Source organism: Ipomoea nil, unplaced genomic scaffold (assembly GCF_001879475.1).
Source record: "Ipomoea nil cultivar Tokyo-kokei standard unplaced genomic scaffold, Asagao_1.1 scaffold0482, whole genome shotgun sequence".
NCBI lineage: Eukaryota > Viridiplantae > Streptophyta > Magnoliopsida > Solanales > Convolvulaceae > Ipomoea > Ipomoea nil.
This window is the reverse complement of record NW_017616910.1, coordinates 4,374,799-4,396,836: the sequence shown is the minus strand read 5'-3', so window position 1 is coordinate 4,396,836 and position 22,038 is coordinate 4,374,799. Positions and strand designations below refer to the sequence as shown.

Sequence of the window (22,038 nt, the reverse complement as noted above, 5' to 3'; positions counted from 1 at the left end):
ACCTAATACTTATAAGTACAACGTTTATCATAAGAGAAAAAGTCATTGCTTTCAAATTAATTATATAATTAGTTATCTTTAACCTATATATACCTTATGATTCTTTTCTCATTTGCATAACAAAGTGTAACAACAATCTATTTTAGTATTTGATTCTTCACAGATAAAACTTCTCCATTTGTGAAGAAATAGACAAAAATCGTTGGAAACATCAATTGCATTGTTGTTTGTGGGAAGGGGGCACCATGACAATATTTTCACTGTCAGTAATTATCCAAGAATGCTTCACTTTCATGGAGACAGATCTGGGGAGGAGAGGCGGAAAGTTTATTTATTTTTAAAAATTATTTAATTATTTTTCGCGACCTTTTTAAGTGGAACGGTCGGCCGTTCTAAGTGGAACGGTTGCGAAAAGTGAATTTTTTCTTTTTAATTCTGTAGTTTCCGCCACCGTTTTAATTAGAACAGTCGTGGAAATTATCCGGGGTTTTTTTTTTTTCTTCTTCAAACTACGACTATTTTACATAGACACAGTCTTGTTCAAATATTTACAATTTTGTCACCGCGAGTTTTTTTTAAAAGAATACACCACCATTCCTTTTAGAACAGTTGCGAAAAGTCAGTCTCCTTTGTTCATTTTTGTACGAGTGTGAGGACATTATACTAATTTAATTCATATAATTTAAAATATAATCCTTAATCAAACAATGTGATACTATAAAACATACAAGTTAATTTTACATTCCTCATATCTCATATTACATTTCCACTACAAGAAAAATGCACATCGACAACACTATAAAGACAACAGTTTTTAAGAAAAGTGTTGTCTTTTGTATAAAAGACAACAGTTTGGTCCAAAACCGTTGTCTTCGATGCAACATTTTTGTCAAAGACAACGGTTTTTACTTAACTGTTGTTATAAGTGTGTTGTTTTTGTGCATTTTTTGAAAAGACAGCACTACAACGACAACGGTTTTTTAAAACCGTTGTCTATGTGCGTTTTTTTTTTTTAAAAAAGACAACGGTTTTTTTAACTGTTGTCGTTGCTGTGTTGTCTTTAAGCGCACTAGAATACACAACACTAGAAAGACAACGGTTATTTAAAACCGTTGTCTTTGTGCGCTCTTAAAAAAAAAAAAGACAACGATTTTATTTAACCGTTATCGTTGGTGTGTTGTCTTTAAGCGCACTAGAATACACAACACTACAAAGACAACGATTTTTTAAAATCGTTGTCTTTGCGCATTATTATTTTATAAAAGACAACGGTTTTATTTAACCGTTGTCATTTATGTGTTGTGTTTAATAGCACTTGAATACACAACACTACAACGACAACAGTTTTATATAACCGTTGTCGTTGCGCGTTCTTTATTGGTTTAAGACAACGATTTTATTTAACCGTTGTCTTTGGTATGTTGTCTTTAAGCGTATTTGAATACACAACACTACAAAGACAACGATTTTTTAAAACCGTTGTCTTTGCGCATCATTATTTTATTAAAGCCAATAGTTGTATAAAATATAAACAAGGATGTTAACAACAAGAGTTGAACCTATGACCTCAAACATAACAATTACAACACGTTTGGTTCACGGAATAAATTTTGAGGTAATAGGAATGCTATTCCATAAGGAATGGAATAGGCAAGGAATAGAATAGGAATTGTATTCAATTGTTTGGTTCGCGGAAGGAATAGACTTTAGAAATTATATTACAGTGTTTGGTTGATTTAAGGAATAGAAATGAAATATGTTTTAAAAGACATAAATACCCTTATAAAAATATGTGATGGTGGTGATGGTGGTGGTGACGGTGGTGGTGGTGGTGGTGGCGATGGTGGTGCTGGGGTGGTGGTGGTGGTGGTTGCAATGGTGGGGGCGGCGGCGGTGGTGGTGACGGTTACGGTTGTAGCAGTGGTGGTGGGGGCGGCGACGGTTGTGGCGGTGGTGGTGGTGGTGGCGGTGGTGCTGCTGGGTGGTGGTTCTGGTGGCGGTGGTGGTGGTGGTGCTGCGGTGGTAGTGGTGGTGGACTGGTAGTAGCGGTGGCGGTGACAGTGGTGGGGGCGGCGACGGTTGTGGTGGTGGTGGCGGTGGTGGTGTTGGGTGGTGGTTCTGGTGGCGGTGGTGGTGGTGGTGGCGGCGGCGGTGGTGGTGGCAGTGGTGGGGGCGGCGGTGGTGGCGGTGGCAGTGGTGGGGCGGCGGTTGTGGCGATGGTGGTGGTGGTGGCGGCGGCGATGGTGGTGGTGGTGGCAGCGGCGGTGGTGAAATAGTATAAATTTATATATAGGATAAAAAAATTATGTTAAAGAAAGGGGTAAAAAAGAAAATAGATTCTAAAATCTATTCCTGAGCGTTCAGTAATATGCTAATACCAGGGGGGCCCTAGTAATAGCTATTACCTTATTTGAGGTAATAGGCTATTACCGGGAATACTATTCCTGGTAATAGAAATGGTTACCAAACAAAGGAATAGGCCTATTACTGGGAATGCTATGCCATTCCCAGCCTATTCCATGAACCAAACGGGCCATTAAGGTTTAACCAACTAAGCAACACAAACTCTTTTGTACCAAAGTGCAAACAACGATTTTATAAAATAAGTTAAGGATGCCTCTAGGAAAGATAGAACTCATGACCTCTAACATAACAAACAAAGCTAAATCTACCAAGCCACACCAACTCTTATTTATTAAAGTGTTACACCTTATCTTTTACCTATAATTTGGACTTTCATTGTTTTTGTTACGAGATGAAAATAGATGTTTAGAAGATCTAGAACAAAAATAAAAATGTAATTAAATTTTTTTTGTCCAAATATAATGCATAAAAATTTAACAAAGAAATAATACAATTCAAAAGTTAATTTTATAGTTCTATTTTCGTTCATATTTAAATATAAAATTATTCACCAAAATTTCAATGTCAATTCATTAAATTACATGCCATAGAACGACCATGTGCGGTGCTCAGAATGGTGTGGAGGGGTTAAGGGAACTCTATGTTCAAATTATGAATCTAGAGTAAAGATTTTATTTTTTTAATGCTATCGGCTCTATTTCTCAACATACTGAAACACAGAGAACCAATAACGCCTCCACTAAGATTCGAACTCACAACCTTCCAAATGAAAGTCCAACCCGGATATCATTAGACCACATAGTCTTGATAAAGTAAAGATTTTATAAATCTACAGTATAGAATTTATGAATCTACGGTATAAAAATCTATGAATCTCGCGTTATGTACCTATATACCCGGTACTATTTTGGGTCTAGCAACCCGGGTAATAAAGCTAATATTTTCTTACCCTGTTCTATATCTATATCGCCCGGTTTATGGTGGACCCGGTCCCTATAAAACCATGAATATACCCGGCTTACAGGCACCCTAGTCTAGTGGTCTCTAGTCTATACCCGACATCAACCTAGTCACTTGGGGTTCGATTCCTATTAGTAGCGCTAGCATAATTAGCTGTAGCACATTCATTGGGTCGTGATCTTTGTATTTGTATCTTTATATTTGGGCCGCCATCCTGGACCTGTACCTGGGACTTTATAAGTACTATTTTAGGCCTAGCACCCCGGATAATAAAGTTACTATTTTCTAACCCCCGTTCTGTACCTATATACCCGTTACTATTTTGGACCTAGTGCCCCAAGTAATAAAACTATTATTTTCTTACCCCTGGATAATAAAGTTACTATTTTCTAACCCCCCGTTCTGTACCTATATGGACCCGGTTCTAATATATTTTCCATACAAATGAATTAGGATATCAATTCATTCTTATAACTGAATTGCTAGAGAACGAGCACATTTGCCTAATTTATAAGAATACTGAACATTGATAAATAAAATCTTCAAAGTTAGAGCACCGCATGCGTACATCTACACATTAGCTATTAATTTGAGCAACTATTTGCTCAAATTCAAGCATTGATAACATTAAAACACATAAACGATCCAAACCATACCTTCAATTTCACTATACAATATTTGATGTTTTAATTTAAATAATTATATATCGATCCAAATACTATTAATATATTACAACAAATCCATTCCGTACATCGCACGGACGAAAATACTAGTTTAATTAAAAATATCTTCCCTCTCTATTGTTTTTTAATTTTTTTAATTTCCTTCCAAAAAATAATTAATAATAATAATAAACCTTAGTTGTACACTTAGCAAATTTTTTAGTTTCCCTCCTGTACATTTGGCAAATTTTTTTTAGTTTCCCTCCTATACTTAGCAAAATTATTTAGTTTCCCTCCTACACTTATCAATTTTTTTTAGTTTCGCTATCACTCTCCTGTACACGACATACACTCACACCTTAGACCTCACACCTCTGCTGCCGTCTAGAATCGCCGCCGCCGCTCCGTCTCACACCTCCGTTGCCGTCTCACCCTCGCTGTATTCTCCCTCCTCTGCCAACCATCACCTCTTCCCTCCCCAGCCTGTCGACGTCGCCTCTTCCCTCCATCAACATGGTACAGGTTAGTCTTCAACCCTAAGTTAGTATTAATTCTATTGTTCAATTTTTCATATTTGAAACTTGTGAGTGTTCTTAAACCCTAGGTTAATTGTTGGATTTTTCAAATGTATGTGATACAGTAAAGTGAGAAGAGTATGAGAATGCTATGCAAGAGTTCAAGAAAAATGTCTCTGTAATTCTCTTTGAAATTGATCACTTTTGATATTTTCCTTATTTCACATCATTATTACATTACTTTTTGCTATGATTTCCCGCTAATGGCTTTCGTAAATGATCCTCTACTTCTCTATTGTAGAAGAGCAGCAGCTCAGAAGCAACTGTGTCTGAAGAATCTGAGCAGACTTCTGAGGTGAAAGATAACTCTGAGCATGAAGCAAGCTGTTAGGTCTGTTGCAACAAAGTTTCCTTTACTGTAGGGTTTGGTATTTCAATTGTTTCACAATTCAGACTAATTCCTCATGATATAGTCTACCGTTTGCATGTTAATGAGTGTAGTACTTAGATGGTTTTCATACTTCTGTTGAATACATACTTGACAAGAATGTATCTACATATACTTTCTATTATGAGAATGCAAACATGTCATCATATTATTAAGATGTGTGGACAATATCAATCTTGAAATGTTTTCCCTCAACCTTTAGAGCAGCTTTGGTGGTGATACATCTTATTATATACTCACAGGATTCCAGAATTTCCCTTGGTTACTTGTCTGTACTTATATTGTAACTTGTAAATAACTATTTTCTATATATCATATTTGAAGATCTGAAGGACCAATTAAGAAAGCGTTTATTCAAGAAGTGCAAAGTTAGAAGAATTCAGTTTGTAATTACAAATGGGGGTTTATCTATAGAATTGAATACATATGCTTTAATCCGTCCAACCAATCCAGGTTTGATTTTATTTCTTCATAGTTTCGTGAACCAAATATCTTCAAGATAATTGATAACTAATTTATTTTCTTCTTTCTCAGGGACTATTACTTGGCTTGATTCTGTCTCTAACCTTCCTACAAAGGTAATCAATCTTAATGTGACATCTCAAGGTACCTTGGGTTTTAGATAATCTTAGCTCATGTTTCCATTGCAAGCTTATGATGCATCTGAAAACGTTTTCTCACTAATTATGTTTATATGGATATAATTTCTAGGCCCTGAAGGGGATGAGCAAGGGAAGCTAGGAACTGAAATTACTGAACTCTACTATAAAAGGTGAGAATAACATATCATCACTCTTTCTTTGTTTCCGTATGCAGATAACAATAAGTACAAGGGTAGCATTTATATGGTTTTTGAGTACATGGACCATGACTTGACTGATTTTGCTGATCGTCCCAGACTTAGATTCACAATTCCACAAATTAAAGTACTATAAGCATATCAAGTAAAGAATCTAGTTATTGTTGGATTATATTGACCTTCAACTGCCTGGATATTATTGTGTCAATATTTCATGAAAAGTGTCAATGTTTAATTCTTGCTATGCATTTCTCTTTTTTTTGTATTGATTTCATATTGGCACATTTCAGCTCAGTTCCTCAACTTGCTCCTGTATGAAGCCTATGATGAACTTTATTTGTTGAGAAATTTGGGAAAAAAATAGGAAATAAAAGTAAAGGTTATGACAGGAATTTGGGTCCAAGACTAAGCGTTTCATTCATTCCTTCTCATCCCTTGTTTAAGATTAAAATGCTTAATTAACCAGTTACAATAACATTCCTGGCATATATATATATATATATATATATATATATATATATATATATATATATGTGTGTGTGTGTGTGTGTGTGTGTGTGTGTGTGTGTGTGTGTGTGTGTGTGTGTGATTTAATTTAATTAATTTGCAGCTGGTGTCAATACCCCTCCTGACAAGTTACTCCTATATAGCAACATTATCTGGAATTACCCTTTCACTGGTGCTGAACTGTGCATGTGTGTGTGTGTGTGTGTGTGTGTGTGTGTGTGAGATTTAATTTAATTAATTTGCAGCTGGTGTCAATACCCCTCCTGACAAGTTACTCCTATATAGCAACATTATCTGGAATTACCCTTTCACTGGTGCTGAACTGTGCATCTGTCATGAAGAATATTTTGTGTGTAAGCACGTACTATATTGCGCTATCTAGCTAGCTTTTATATATGTTATCCGATCCAATAGATCGAAATGCCATTATATTGCATGCATGCATGCTCAAAGTTGAAATCTTTTGTTGTTGTCATCAGGTATCAATAGTAACTGCAATGTTTATGCTGCAGAATAAGGCTGTGGTAGTTTCTATATATGCCAAATTTAATTTAATTGGCTTATTCATTATGAGCTAGATAGTTTGGGTTGAGTAGTTTAAGGCTTTAAGCTGATCTGATACTTTGAGCTGGGCATCCATATATAGGATCAAACCAAAGAGGAGCAGCTAATGGCCTTGCAATGACAACATATGCTTTATTTCTTATTATTTGTGTGTTTTCTGATTTGAAATTTCTAGCAAAGAGAAATGTTACATTCTTCTTTATCCTTCTTTTTTTTTTCCCATGAATTTTTTTGAAGTAGTTAGGTAGACTTGAGCTTCATTGAACTATGGTGCCAACAAAAAGAATAGCAGCAAACTAATAGATAAATTTGAATAGCATAAACAATTTATCCTGTCAATGAATTCAATTTAGAAGTAACAAAAAGTTCTGAATTAGGTTCACAAAGTAAAATAGAGAAAAGGTATGTGACTTGATGCATAGTATTGAGCATGGGTATGCTATTTTTATTTTATTTTATTTTATTTTTTCTCCTCCGCTGCTTCCTAGTTTTCAGTCAGATGATGATAAACATGAGCATACTTTATGTATGACAATTTATTATTAACAATGTCCTATGCGGCTATGCCTAATATATTGGAGATTTGGAACAGGGATTAACTGTATCCTCAGCATTACTAGATGGTGAAAAGTTTTTGGTTGCATTTGGTAGCTACAATGGGAAATACAGTAATAATGAGGTATCTTTCCAAATAGTGATTTACTATGTTATGAGCTCTTATATTCTCTGTTACTAGTAGTTCAGGACTTATATTTGCATCATATTATTCATATATCAAGACCACTTCCAAATTCTAATTTATATATATAATAATAATGTATTTGAAAAAGCAATTAATTTGCTGTTGTTCTGTTATTCATGGAAATATGGAACAACTTTAATATGTGAATCTCTTTCCAGTAAATTAGCAAATATTTGACTTTCTTTTGCGCTATAACCCTACTTTTATGCTTTCTGAATTACTCCTAACTTATTTCGCATTTCATTGCAAATTTATTAGATCTCTACTAATTTATTTACTTACTCTTTACACATGTAGCTCCAACAAGTTGATTATGACAAAGCAGTTATTGATCTGGTGCGTTCTGAATGGGCCAATACTCTATCAACTTATATAGAGTAGGTATGATTTGATCATTAGAACGTTGTGATCATTTAGACTTGGTTTGTGGAATTGTTTTTTGTAGTATTATGACTTGGATGATATATGATTCAATTAGAATTGGTCATGGAAGTATTTAGACTTGTTATGTTGAACCTTAGCTTGTGCAAAATTATGTAACTACATGATGGGGAATATACACCGGACATACGGAACGCCCTACCGACTTGACGACCCGACCCTGTGGCCCGGTCAAAGAGCGACCAGAAGCCTCGCCCGGTCACCCGGTCGTACTCTTATCAAGGCGCCATGCAGAGGGCCCTGGAACGGGAGACCGGAGACCGGGACGTGGGACCGGTAAGAGGGAAGCTCTATCAGTAGCAGAAGCCTCGCGACACGTGTACGGCTGCATGTCTGCCGCCTCTCCACCCGGTGCATGTGCGCCACGCGGCCGACATGCCGAAAGACCGGACGCGGTTCCCCATGACCCTTATAAATACGGCATTAAATGCTAGTGTGGGGGACTTTTGGATATTTGGACAAGCCAGGCTAGAGAGGTTCCCGGTCATCTTTCACGATCGAACCTCCTTGGACCCTTTGTATTCGTTTCTATATCAATATATCTTCTATATACGTTTCATTTATCCTTATCATTTGGCGCCGTCCGTGGGGAACCGGTACGAAAACAGCACGTCTTTACCGGTCCTCGCTAAAATGTATCCCTTCATGGACTTCTTCAACACCGGTGAAAACGCCGACGACGTCCAGCCGGACCTACGAGCACAGCTCAACGCCCGGATGGACCTCAACCAGCCACCGGAAGGAGTATTCCAACCGCCAGAGCCGACAAGCGTAGGGCCGGCGGAAGCTGCCTATAGGGATATACCGATCCAAGCCACCTATCCGGCCCCGGGCCCGGGCCCGGGATACCTAGATCCGGCATATCAATGGTGGGCCAGTGCACAACGTCTCTACCCCCAGGTGTACCCGCAGCAGCCGATGCCGGGGATGTACCCACAGCCGCCGATGCCGGGGATGTACCCACATCCGATGTACAGCCCAGTGCACAACTACCGGGTCGCCCCTACCGTCTTTGGCCCGGGGGCGAGCGATCATGACGGGGGCGGGATGCCGCCGCCCCAGGGGCCATGGAATCCTCAACCCGAAGCAACGCAACCTCAGCGTCGTCCGGCCCACACCCGACTGGGCTCGGTCGACTACTCGGAAGGACGCATGCCCCGGACCAGCGCGTTCGACAGACTACAGCCTACAAACTCCCCCCGGCGAGCTCGGCCAGCAGGCAGGCGGCCATCGCTAGACCGATCAGCATCCAGTCGGGGCGCAGACTCGGAAGAAGTAAGTTCCTCCAGGAGCAATCTCAGACGCGACAACCCGCCGAACATGGCGACCGGGGTCCCGCGTGATATTATGGAGCAAGTCCGATAGGAGTTCAATCGGTGGAAACAGGAGCAGACGCCACCCGTTCCCGTCCTAGAGACCAAGTTGTTGAGGACCCCCTTTTCTAGTGACATCATGCAGCAGCCCTACCCGATAGATCTTCGGGTCCAGGGATCAAAGGATTACTCCGGGAAGACAGACCCGGAAGAGCATGTCAATTCCTTTTACGGAAACATGATTATGATGGGCGTGTCGGACGCCGTTATTTGTCGAGCCTTCTTCTCTACACTTTCCGGGCGAGCCGCTGAATGGTTTAAGTCCCTCGAACCAGGATCCATCACGTGCTTTGCCGAACTCTCCACCAAGTTCATCCGTCGCTTCGCAATGTCTCGAACAGTCCGGAAGCATTTCACGCACCTCGAGGCCGCCAAGCAGCAGGAAGGCGAGTCACTGGCCGACTTCCTGGTCAAATGGAAAAACGCTATAGGGGAAGTGGAGCCCATGGATGACAGAACGGCGATCAACGTCCTACATTACTCTCTTCGCGCGGGGGCACTGTACCAGGACTTCATCGTCCACCCTCCGTAGTCGTACGATGAAGCGATCCGCCGTGTCACAGACCACGCCAACGCAATGGAGGCCAACTCCGCCAAGCGACGCCAAGAATCGGGGTCGGCCCGCCGTGACAACCGCCCGGAGCCCAAACGTGGAGATCGACAGCAGGCCCCCCGGGACCTATCCAAGCTCACCCGACCCGTGACGGAGATCCTCGATTACGCCCAAGGCTGCAACCTGATCCAGTTGCCCGAGCCCGGACGAGACGGCCGGGACACCTCCAAGTTCTGAGCGTACCACCGCAACCGGGGACATACGACGGACGAATGCCGAGTATTGAAGGAGGTGATCGAAGACCTGTTGAAAGAAGGAGAGTTGTCCCAGTTCACAGAAAAGAAGGACAAGGAAAAACGATGGAAGAAGCTCTTCAAAAGGACCGGTCGAGACAAAAAGGACAAGGCTCAGGAACCCGACGACGAGCACCGGCCCACGGGATCCAAGCAGGTGATCCATGTCATCTTTGGAGGGCCGGAAGGGGGCGATAGCTCAGAAGACCGGCACAGGTGGTGCCACAACTTGTAGGTCGGGCTATTAGAAGAGGCTCGACCGGAAAAACGCCCGAAGGCCGAACCTATTGCCTTCACCGACGAAGACCTCCCCCGGAACCCCGACCATGGGACGGAAGCCCTAATTGTCACACTCGACGTTAGCGGCGTGGACGTTGAGAGGGTGATGGTAGACACGGGCAGTAGTGTAAATGTCCTGTACCTGGACGTCTTCAAGAAGCTGAAATTAGACGACAAGAAGTTAACCCCAATCCGCACCCAGCTATCCGGTTTCACGGGCGCCACCATCGAACCGGAGGGCTTAATCCGGTTACCCGTAGAAGTCGGAACCTACCCCAAGGTGGCGAGGGCGGAAATGGAGTTCATCGTGGTAAACCTCGCGTGCGTCCACAACATAATCCTAGGACGACCAGGAATCGCTCAGATCGGGGCGATCATATCCATGCCGCACCTGTGCATGAAGTTCCGAACGCCAGCAGGGGTCGGCGTATTAAGAGGCGATATCCGTTCAGCTCGAAAGTGCTATGTCAAGGCGGTCCAAAGAAACGAAGGCGGCTCGTCCCGAGTAAACGCCATAATAAAGGGAAGTAAGGCCGCAATCAGGGAGCAGCCGGAACCGGCGGAAGAAGTTGAGGACATCCGTCTGTCCGATGATTACCCCGAAAGGACCGTTCGGATCGGAGCGACCCTACCGCCCGACCTAAGAAGCTCGATCGTGGAGGTCCTGAGGGAGTACGCCGATATTTTCGCCTGGGGACCACAGGATATGCCCGGAATAGCCCGGTCGACAATTTGCCACCATCTCACGGTAAACCCGGCCGCCCGGCCGGTAAAGTAGAAGCAACGACACCTCTCGGTTGACAGAAGGGAGTTCGTCCGACAAGAGGTTAGGACGCTAAGCTCGATTGGACACATCAGGGAGGTCGCTTACCCGGACTGGGTAGCTAATGTCGTCTTAGTGCCCAAACCGCCTGCGTGGCGCATGTGTATAGATTATACGGACCTCAACCGGGCATGCCCGCTCGACCCGTACCCCCTGCCAAGTATCCATCAGATGGTAGACGAGACCGCCGGGTCCGACCTAATGAGCTTCATGGACGCCTTCAAAGGCTATCATCAGATTATGATGGCGGAGGAGGACAAGGCCAAGACATCCTTCGTCACGCCGGACGGCTTATACTGTTACCGGGTGATGCCATTTGGCCTACGCAACGCGGGGGCCACATATCAGAGAATGATAAACATGTTGTTCGAGAACCTACTCGGCAAGACAATGGAGGCATATATCGACGATATGCTCGTCAAGAGCCTCAAGCGGGACGACCATGCCCAGGACCTCCGGGATTGCTTCGAAATCTTGCGCCATCACCAGATGAGGTTGAACCCCGCGAAATGCACGTTCGCGGTGCAGACCGGAAAGTTCTTAGGCTTCATGATGACTAAGAGGGGCATCGAGCCGAACCCGGCCAAGGTCAAGGCGATCTTGGAGATGCAACCGCCCACCACCGTCCGGGAGGTACAGCAGCTGACCGGTAGGCTTGCCGCCCTCAGCCGCTTCTTGTCTAAGTTGGCCAAGCGAGCGCTGCCGTTCTTCAAGACCTTGAAAAAGATCAATGCGTTCAAATGGGACCAGGAATGCCAAGAAGCGTTCGACCAGCTAAAGGAGTACCTTATGTCCCCGGTCGTACTATCCAAGCCGGAGCCCGGAGAGGATCTGGACGTTTACTTAGGAGTATCGGACCGGGTAGTCAGCGCGGTCCTCTGCAGGACCGACGAACAGAACGTCCAACGACCGGTTTATTACGTCAGTCATGCCCTGAATGGAGCGGAGACCCGATACTCTCGGTTGGAAAAGGTAGTGTATGCCTTGTACACAGCCGCGAAGAAGCTTACCCCGTATTTCCAAGGCAGGACAGTTCGCGTGCTCACCGACCAGCCTATCGGGTCCGTCCCGGCACGGCCATTAGGCCATGAAGCCCTACGAGGGTAGGCTAAGCCCGGGTCCGTCCCGGCACGGCCATTAGGCCATGAAGCCCTCCGAGGGTAGGCGAAGCCCGGGATCGTCCCGGCACGGCCATTAGGCCATGAAGCCCTACGAGGGTAGGAGAGGCCCGGGTCCGTCCCGGCACGGCCAATAGGCCATGAAGCCCTACGAAGGTAGGCGAAGCCCGGGTCCGTCCCGGCACGGCCATTAGGCCATGAAGCCCTACGAGGGTAGGCGAAGCCCGGGTCCGTCCCGGCACGGCCATTAGGACATGAAGCCCTACGAGGGTAGGCGAAGCCCGGGTCCGTCCCGGCACGGCCATTAGGCCATGAAGCCCTACGAGGGTAGGAGAAGCCCGGGTCCGTCCCGGCACGACCATTAGGCCGTGAAGCCCTACGAGGGTAGGAGAAGCCCGGGTCCGTCCCGGCACGGCCATTAGGCCATGAAGCCCTACGAAGGTAGGCGAAGCCCGGGTCCGTCCCGGCACGGCCATTAGGCCATGAAGCCCTACGAGGGTAGGCGAAGCCCGGGTCCGTCCCGGCACGGCCATTAGGCCATGAAGCCCTACGAAGGTAGGCGAAGCCCGGGTCCGTCCCGGCACGGCCATTAGGCCATGAAGCCCTACGAGGGTAGGAGAAGCCCGGGTCCGTCCCGGCACGACCATTAGGCCGTGAAGCCCTACGAGGGTAGGCGAAGCCCGGGTCCATCCCGGCACGGCCATTAGGCCATGAAGCCCTACGAGGGTAGGCAAAGCCCGGGTCCGTCCCGGCCTCGATGAGTTGGCGGTACACTCGAAAGTGTCCGTCGACGCTTTTGGTCGAGCCCGGGTCCGTCCCGGCCTCGATGAGTTGGCGGTACACTCGAAAGTGTCCGTCGACGCTTTTGGTCGAGCCCGGGTCCGTCCCGGCCTCGATGAGTTGGCGGTACACTCGAAAGTGTCTGTCGACGCTTTTGGTCGAGCCCGGGTCCGTCCCGGCCTCGATGAGTTGGCGGTACACTCTAAAGTGTCCGTCGACGCTTTTGGTCGAGCCTGGGTCCGTCCCGGCCTCGATGAGTTGGCGGTACACTCGAAAGTGTCCGTCGACGCTTTTGGTCGAGCCCGGGTCCGTCCCGGCCTCGATGAGTTGGCGGTACACTCGAAAGTGTCCGTTGACGTTTTTGGTCGAGCCCGGGTCCGTCCCGGCCTCGATGAGTTGGCGGTACACTCGAAAGTGTCCGTCGACACTTTTGGTCGAGCCCGGGTCCGTCCCGGCCTCGATGAGTTGGCGGTACACTCGAAAGTGTCCGTCGACGCTTTTGGTCGAGCCCGGGTCCGTCCCGGCCTCGATGAGTTGGCGGTACACTCGAAAGTGTCCGTCGACGCTTTTGGTCGAGCCCGGGTCCGTCCCGGCCTCGATGAGTTGGCGGTACACTCGAAAGTGTCCGTTGACGTTTTTTGGTCGAGCCCGGGTCCGTCCCGGCCTCGATGAGTTGGCGGTACACTCGAAAGTGTCCGTCGACGCTTTTGGTCGAGCCCGGGTCCGTCCTGGTCTCGATGAGTTGGCGGTACACTCGAAAGTGTCCGTCGACGTTTTTGGTCGAGCCCGGGTCCGTCCCGGCCTCTTTGAGTTGGCGGTACACTCGAAAGTGTCCGTTGACGTTTTTTGGTCGAGCCCGGGTCCGTCCCGGCCTCGATGAGTTGGCGGTACACTCGAAAGTGTCCGTCAACGCTTTTGGTCGAGCCCGGGTCCGTCCCGGCCTCGATGAGTTGGCGGTACACTCGAAAGTGTCCGTCGATGTTTTTGGTCGAGCCCGGGTCCGTCCCGGCCTCGATGAGTTGGCGGTACACTCGAAAGTGTCCGTCGACGTTTTTGGTCGAGCCCGGGTCCGTCCCGGCCTCGATGAGTTGGCGGTACACTCGAAAGTGTCCGTCGACGCTTTTGGTCGAACCCGGGTCCGTCCCGGCCTCGATGAGTTGGCGGTACACTCGAAAGTGTCCGTCGACGCTTTTGGTCGAGCCCGGGTCCGTCTCGGCCTCGATGAGTTGGCGGTACACTCGAAAGTGTCCGTTGACGTTTTTGGTCGAGCCCGGGTCCGTCCCGGCCTCGATGATTTGGCGGTACACTCGAAAGTGTCCGTCGACGCTTTTGGTCGAGCCCGGGTCCGTCCCGGCCTCGATGAGTTGGCGGTACACTCGAAAGCATCCGTCGACACCCGCGTTCGAGCCCGGGTCCGTCCCGGCCTCGTTGAGACGTTTGCCCGAGCCTGGGTCCGTCCCGGCCTCTACGAGTTGGTGGTAACACTAGGGTCAGGGAAGCGAGTGAAGCAAAAAACCGTTAACACAAAAATCGTTAACTTAAGAAAGTTTTTGCCCGACACAAAGGGGTCGAGCTCCCTTAAGGCGAACCGCCGGTTAACAAAAATCTTTCGGCCCGGCACAAGTACGGGGCCGGGCTCCCGTTCTAGAAGTCTACGCCTCGGGAGGAACCTGTGAGAGCGGCTCGTGGGAAGGAGGCTGAACGGCGGCTGGGGGGCTGTCAAACGGCTCAGGACCTGGGTCGGGTACTTCAGCGGGTAAGACCCCTAGGACCAAGGCCAGGTCGTCATCATCGAGCGACTGGGCTAGGGCGTCCCGGTCCTCCTTCTGGGCCCGGCGTTGCCCGGAGCTGAAGGCCCATTTGGCCAGTGTCCAGGCCAGCTCCTCACCGACCGGGTTCTTCAAAAAATGGCGAAAGAACGCCTCCCCTTCGGCCCGATCGCGGCACACCCGAGCCGCGAGTCCTTCCGGGCTATCCAGCAGCTTTTGAGCCTCCGCCGCCCGGTTCTCCGCCTTAGCCAGCCGGTCGTTGGCAGCCCGGAGTTTCTTCCGTGCGTCCTTGGCTTCCCTCTCGTGGCGGTCGGCGGCCTTCTGAAGGGCCTCGGCATCTTCCGTCGCCTTGGCCCGACGGAACAGGGTTACCAGGGTGCGCGTCATCTGCAGCAAAGGAACAATAAAGGTTAGCGACCGGTCCCGACGGAAAATTCGGAGGATAAAGGAAAAGACCCGTACCTGCACGACATCGGCCGCCCCCTGCTCCCCGATCTCGTTCAGCGTCTTCCCTCTCCCATCGTCGCCCGCCGGGATGATGTCCACCAGCCGGTTGAGCTTAGCTGCTGGATGCTCCCCGCTCAGTAGGACATTGATGACGGGAGTATCCGCGGGCGGGCTGGCCCGTCTGCTGCGCTTCAGAAGGGGGGCATCCTCCGCATCATTTATTTCCCGCTCCTTCCCCTTCCGGGCGTGAGATCTGACGACCAGCACGTCCGGATCGGATTCAGCCGGTTGGGTCGAAGTAATGCCGAGGGGGAGACCGGTGGGAACGGACGGGTCCGCCGTAGACAGGTCGGCAGCAACGTTCTTCCTCCCCCCGAGTGCAATCTTCGGTCGGGGCCCTGACGGAGGTGCTGGTGCGGCGATGAAAGCTTTGTCGAAACCCATACCTGAAAAAGAAGCAAAAGAGTTAAGATAGCGGTCGAGTGGGGCCGAACGAAGGAGTTGCATGAGGATAAATATAAAACCTCCGGGCACGGCCGAAGAGCCGGGAGGTGGCCGGGCGATGGTGATCTGAATCCGCTGGGGCTCATATTTCTCCGGGAGGTCGTACCGGGGGGGCTCGAGCCGGGCCGCTTCGAGCGCCTCGGGAGTCCTATAAGTGCGATAGTCGTAGAACTCCGACGAAATCTTCATCGCGGCGTCAGCAAGCTCGCGAGTTTCGTCCGGAGTGATCTGCTCAAGATAATGGCTAGGCCATTCCCGAGGAACCGGAAGCTCCCAGGTATACTTGACGGAGAATAGTCTCTCTTTATACCCGCGGTTGTTGTCCGGAAGGCGAAGTAGTTTGCACCGATGCCCGTGTGATTGAGCTTGAAGAAACCCGGATCCATACCGGGGGGCCAAGGGTCGCACCGAGTAAAGGAAATCAAACAGCTCCATCGTGCACTCGACCCTGTGCTGGGCGCAGACCTGCGGGAAGCACGCGATGATGCGGTGGGCGTTCGGAGTGACCTGTCCGGGGAGGACCCCGTAGTGTTTGAGAAACGTCAGCAAGAACGGGCTGAACGGAAAGGTCAGCGGGGCCTTTAGAGAATCGAAGTGGAGCCCGAGCCACTCCCCGGTTGTCCGGTCGACAATGTTCCCGAGTGCGCGGTCAGTATCAACGACTACCGTTCTGCCTACGAGCGACCTAATCTCTTTGGCCTCGGCCCGGCTAAGAATGCTCATCTGTTCCCGGACGGACTCACTGTTGAGGAAAACCAGTTTCCGCCCGGAGGTGGACGCGGTTGGAGCAGAAGTCGCCGCTGGAGTCGGATCCCTAAGGCTGTACGCTAGCCGGTCGCGCGATGAAGGGGATAGGTCGGGACGCAGAGCTCCGACCACAGTCCGGGGGGACTTCCCCGAACCCGAGGCGTTACTAAAGATCACCCGGGGCGACTTCCCCGGGCGCGATGACCCGACCAACGGGGGGCTCAGCACCTGAACCTCGCTGGACTCACCCTCCTCGCCTTCACTGCCGGGACCCTCGACTAGGAAACCGCTTCGCCCTTCAGACCCGTTCGAGTTGGCTCGACCAGCGGGGGTTTGCGGAGAACCGGGCGCGGTATATCGGTCGATGAACTCGCCCGTGCTGGTGGTCGCCCTGGAGGACCCCGTTGCTGTATGGGATTCGTCCTCGGCCGCATAGTCCCAACCGGACACGTTCTGGCTGTCCGAGCTAGATATCTTCTCCTTTAAAGAGAAAATGAGGGGGGGTTTTTGTCTCAGTATGGGCTCCCGGTTCGGGTCTTAACCTACGTCTAAAGGGTTATGAAACTACAGGCAAAATAAAGTGAAGATGAGGCTTACCGTTCGAAGGACCGTGGTGAGGACAACCGCTCGTAATTCCAAGTAGAAAAGCAGGCACGGCCGGGAAGCTCTGAAGTCAGCTGGAGGTGCGAAAAGTGTCAATGTGGGCCTCGAGCTCCTACTTATAGAAGCAAGAAAAGGCGGGAAGGAGGAAGCTTCCACAGCACGCCAGGCCCGCATCCCCAGACCAATGAATGGCCGACACGTGGAGGGCTACAGCCTACACGCACGCCCCACTATAGCTGGCCCTGCGTTACCCGATCACCCAGTGCGCCTCGAAGGAACTCAAGCCCGAACCCCTCCGGCAGGCGCCGTCGGGCCACGGGCTGGGGGGCTATATGATGGGGAATATACACCGGACATACGGAACGCCCTACCGACCTGACGACCCGACCCTGTGGCCCGGTCAAAGAGCGACCAGAAGCCTCGCCCGGTCACCCGGTCGTACTCTTATCAAGGCGCCATGCAGTGGGCCCTGGAACGGGAGACCGGAGACCAGGGCGTGGGACCGGTAAGAGGGAAGCTCTATCAGTAGCAGAAGCCTCGCGACACGTGTACGGCTGCATGTCTGCCGCCTCTCCACCCGGTGCATGTGCACCACGCGGCCGACATGCCGAAAGACCGGACGCGGTTCCCCATGACCCTTATAAATACGGCATTAAATGCTAGTGTGGGGGACTTTTGGATATTTGGACAAACCAGGCTAGAGAGGTTCCCGGTCATCTTTCACGATCGAACCTCCTTGGACCCTTTGTATTCGTTTCTATATCAATATATCTTCTATATACGTTTCATTTATCCTTATCACTACACTTGACCATGGTGAATGGATAAATTGATTTTTTATATGATCAAAATTTAAGCAGGTTAAAAACGGTTAAAAACCGTTGTCTATTTTACAATAAACAACAGTTTTAAACTGTTGTTTTTTCTACAAAATACAACAGTTTATGGGTGTGACTTTTAAGAACAGCGATTTCAACAACATACAATAGACAACAGTTTATAACTGTTGTCTTTTAAAGAAAAGACAACAGTTAAAAACCGTTGTCTATGTACATCACTTTTAACAACACCGGTTTCAACAACATTGAATAGACAACGGGTAAAAACCGTTGTCTTTGAAAGAAACGACAACGGTTTAAAACCGTTGTCTATGTACATGACATTTAACAACACTAGTTTCAACAACACTCAATAGACAACAGTTCTTAAACCGTTGTCTATGTTTGTGACTTTTAACAACACCGGTTTTAACAACACTTAATAGACAACGGTTAAAAAACCGTTGTCGTTTATAGAAAAGACAACGGTTAAAAACCGTTGTCTATGTGCGTGACTTTTAACAACACCAGTTTCAACAACACTTAATAGACAACGGTTAAAAAACCGTTGTCGTTTCGAGAAAAGACAACGGTTATTAACCGTTGTCTATGTGCGTGACATACAACAACACCGGCTTCAACAACACTTAATAGACAACGGTTAAAAAACCGTTGTTGTTTCTAGAAAAGACAACGGTTAAAAAACCGTTGTCTATGCGCGGGACTTACAACAACACCGGCTTCAACAACAGAAATTATACCCCTATGACAACGGTTATTAACCGTTGTCTATGTGCATTTTTCTTGTAGTGTTCAAAAGGTAATCCTATTACATAAGTTGCATTGATTTCTCATACCATGAATCAAACACGCCTTAAAAGTGTAATGAAATTAAAATAGACATGAAATAGTTATATTGTGATGAAATTTTAAAACTTTCACATGAAAGCAGATCCACTTTTGTGCATTAGGTCGCAAATCACTAAACTGACAAGGTGCTGATAAGAATTAAACTCAAACCATAATTATCACATCAAAATCATATTCTATCTACTATGATTCCTTCCCATGCATGATAGAAAGAGCTCATTTTTGAGCTACTTTTTTGTTTTGTTTTGTTTTTTTTGTTTTGTTTTTTGTTTTGTTTTTTTTTTTTTTGTTTTGTTTTTTTTTTTTTTCTAACCTTATTAATCGACAACTCCGAAAGACAATATAATGGGTTTGGATGGATTCGAATCATACATGGTGTAATCATATCAAACGTAATACAATTTGGTACGTACGTACTCCACGTATTGTGCCAAACCTATATCATTTCTCAACTCCAATCGAGTTAGTTAAACACTTTTTGATTATGACTACGAGTTCTATTGGTTTTTTTTTTTGAATATTTTTCGAGTATTATTACTTTTGATGACAAATGTAATATTTATAAGAATAAGTGTAATACTAAATTACTAATTGAATAAATTGATTGAATGTTACTTACGTGGGAACGTGTAATACTTATAAAGAAAAGCGTGACACTTTCAAAAAAAAATGTAATATTTTAAAATGAAAATGTACTCCGTGTAATATTTAGACGTTGAAAAGTTACTTGTGAGAGAAATTAAAGTGTAATACTTATGAAGAATTCAATCACTTTCACAGTTTCACGAATGATTTGTGAGATGGTTTCATTGACTTTCATATAGAAGTTTTCCACTAGAGCATCCACACTAGGAGTTAAAGTGGAGTTATTTCTACAATAAATCACTCAAGCCAAAGATAATAATTGATGTGGGAACGAGTTATTTGAAAAAAAATGAGCCTGCAAAATGTGATTTAATGTCAGAAATTTTTAAAATAAAAATAAAATAAAATAAAGCAGTGAGACGCAATTGCGTCTCACCGCCCACCCAGCGAGCGCGTGTGCTACACGCACCCGCATGGGCGATTGAGAAATTGAATACAATTCTGGCCGTTGCTAGCCGAGCAACGGCCAGAATTGTATCTGTTGCCAGCAACGGCCACATTTCCGGCCGTTGCTAGCAACAGTTAATTTTATTTTATTTTATTTATAAATAAAAGTAATATATATGTGTCTATAAATACCATTAATCTTCACAATTTTTTCACATTTTATCCTACCTCAATTTTAATGTTAATGTATTCTTGCAATTTTAATGTTTATTTCTCAAAGCATGGAGAAATTTCTCAAAGCAGTGAGAAATTCCTCCCTCACTGGTTTTAGAAGTTGCCGTTGCAGCAACGGATAGTTGCTGCAACGGCTACCTTTTTTTATTTAATTATATATATATATATATATATATATATATATATATATATATATATATATATATATATATTAGCATGTAAAATACTTATTCATGACAATTAATTTAATCGCTTTGTATTTTAATTGTTATGTACTTTAATTTATTTTTAACCGCTTTGTAATTGATTAATATTAAACGGCGTTGTAGTTTAATTTTTAAGTAATTAGTTTTAATTATCATTTTATTTTATTTGTTTTATAATTACCGTATGAATTTGTATACTATAGCTAATTTTTACTCCGTATTATTTTCTTTTATTTTGTTTTACCATTCAATTTTGAATTCTCATTTTTACGTGTATACAGTATGCATGTTTCAATATTTCTTATTAAAATTAAGGGAAAATGACACTTTTTCTCCCTGAGTTATATACCTATAGCACTTTTTCCCCCTCAATTATTGAAGTGGCTGTTTTTCTCCCTGAAATGTTAAATGGACATATTTACCCTTAAAATAAATATTTAAAATAAATATTTTATTTATTTTTCTTCTCCAACAAATTATGACCATAATTTGGTTCAAACCGAACAAACACTATAGCAACCAAACCGAAATATTCCAATTACAATTTAGAATCGAAACCCGATATTTAAAGCTTATTAAAATCGCGAACCAGAACAGACGGTTCATGTTTCGAACTGAAAAAATGAAATACATTTATTGTTGAATTTAGACTATTTTAAAATAAAAAATAAAAATTTAAAATAAAGACGGTTCAAAATCGCGAACCGGATTCGGAACCCCTGGTTCACGGTTCAGCCGTTCAGGATCCAATTTGTTTGATTCATAATTTTAATAAATTGAAATCCAAATGTTGGGTTATAGATCTGAATCATAATCAGAAATTTTTAATTCGATTGCTTTAGAGTCCGGTTCAGTTCGAACCGAACCGTGGTCATCCCAACGTATACGCAATAATTTGTTGGAGAAGTAAAATAAAAAAATGTTTACTTTAAGGGTAGAAATGTCAATTTAATATATCAGAGGGAAAAACCACCACTTTTAGAATAATTGAGGGGACTAATGTGCTTACTTAAATAATTGAGGGGGAAAAAGTGTTATAAGTATGTAACTAAGGGGGAAAAAGTGCCATTTTCCCTAAAATTAAAATATAAATATAATAGATAAAGAAATAATTAAATTAAATGGTGGGTCCACAAATAATTCATAAAAAACTTAAATCCGATGTGGAGAAAGAGTTTTTTTTTGTGATTGAGTGAGATAATGGAGGATGAGGTTGATGTTGGGGCCTACAAATAACTGGTAAATAATTCCAACTGATAAGGTTACTCTAGCCCTAGGCAAATTATTGTGTGGACTATGATCCACACAGTGTTACGGAAAACATAATAAAAGGTACATTTTTAATATACTAAATGCATATTATTTTTGTACTGAATATACATTATACAATATAATGTACACTCAGTACAAAAGTAATGTACATCCCCTGAATACAATGTATATGATTTTTGTATTGAATGTACATTATTTTATAGTATACAAAATATGGTCCATACAACTTGTATGGATCATAGTCCACACAATAATGATTGCTAACCCTATAGTATTATTACTTGTTAATAATTATAATGGGGCAATCCCAATCAA

General features: G+C 45.4%; 1 protein-coding gene and 1 long non-coding RNA gene across 2 annotated transcripts; both read left to right on the top strand.

Moving 5' to 3' along the window:
• Positions 1-6,497: 6,497 nt before the first annotated feature.
• LOC109173603 lies at positions 6,498-6,922 on the top strand. The gene is made up of 3 exons (XR_002052930.1): positions 6,498-6,608; positions 6,735-6,779; positions 6,902-6,922. It is a non-coding gene; the product is annotated as an uncharacterized LOC109173603 (long non-coding RNA).
• A 3,684-nt stretch (positions 6,923-10,606) lies between these two features.
• On the top strand, positions 10,607-11,278 carry LOC109173560. Its single transcript, XM_019322799.1, has one exon. The coding sequence runs from the start codon at positions 10,607-10,609 to the stop codon at positions 11,276-11,278; it is 672 nt and encodes a 223-aa protein (XP_019178344.1).
• The last annotated feature ends 10,760 nt before the right edge of the window (positions 11,279-22,038 follow it).

Excerpts from the sequence above, each read along its gene's own strand:
- LOC109173560 (XM_019322799.1), top strand. The coding sequence starts at position 10,607 with ATGGTAGACACGGGCAGTAGTGTAAATGTCCTGTACCTGGACGTCTTC.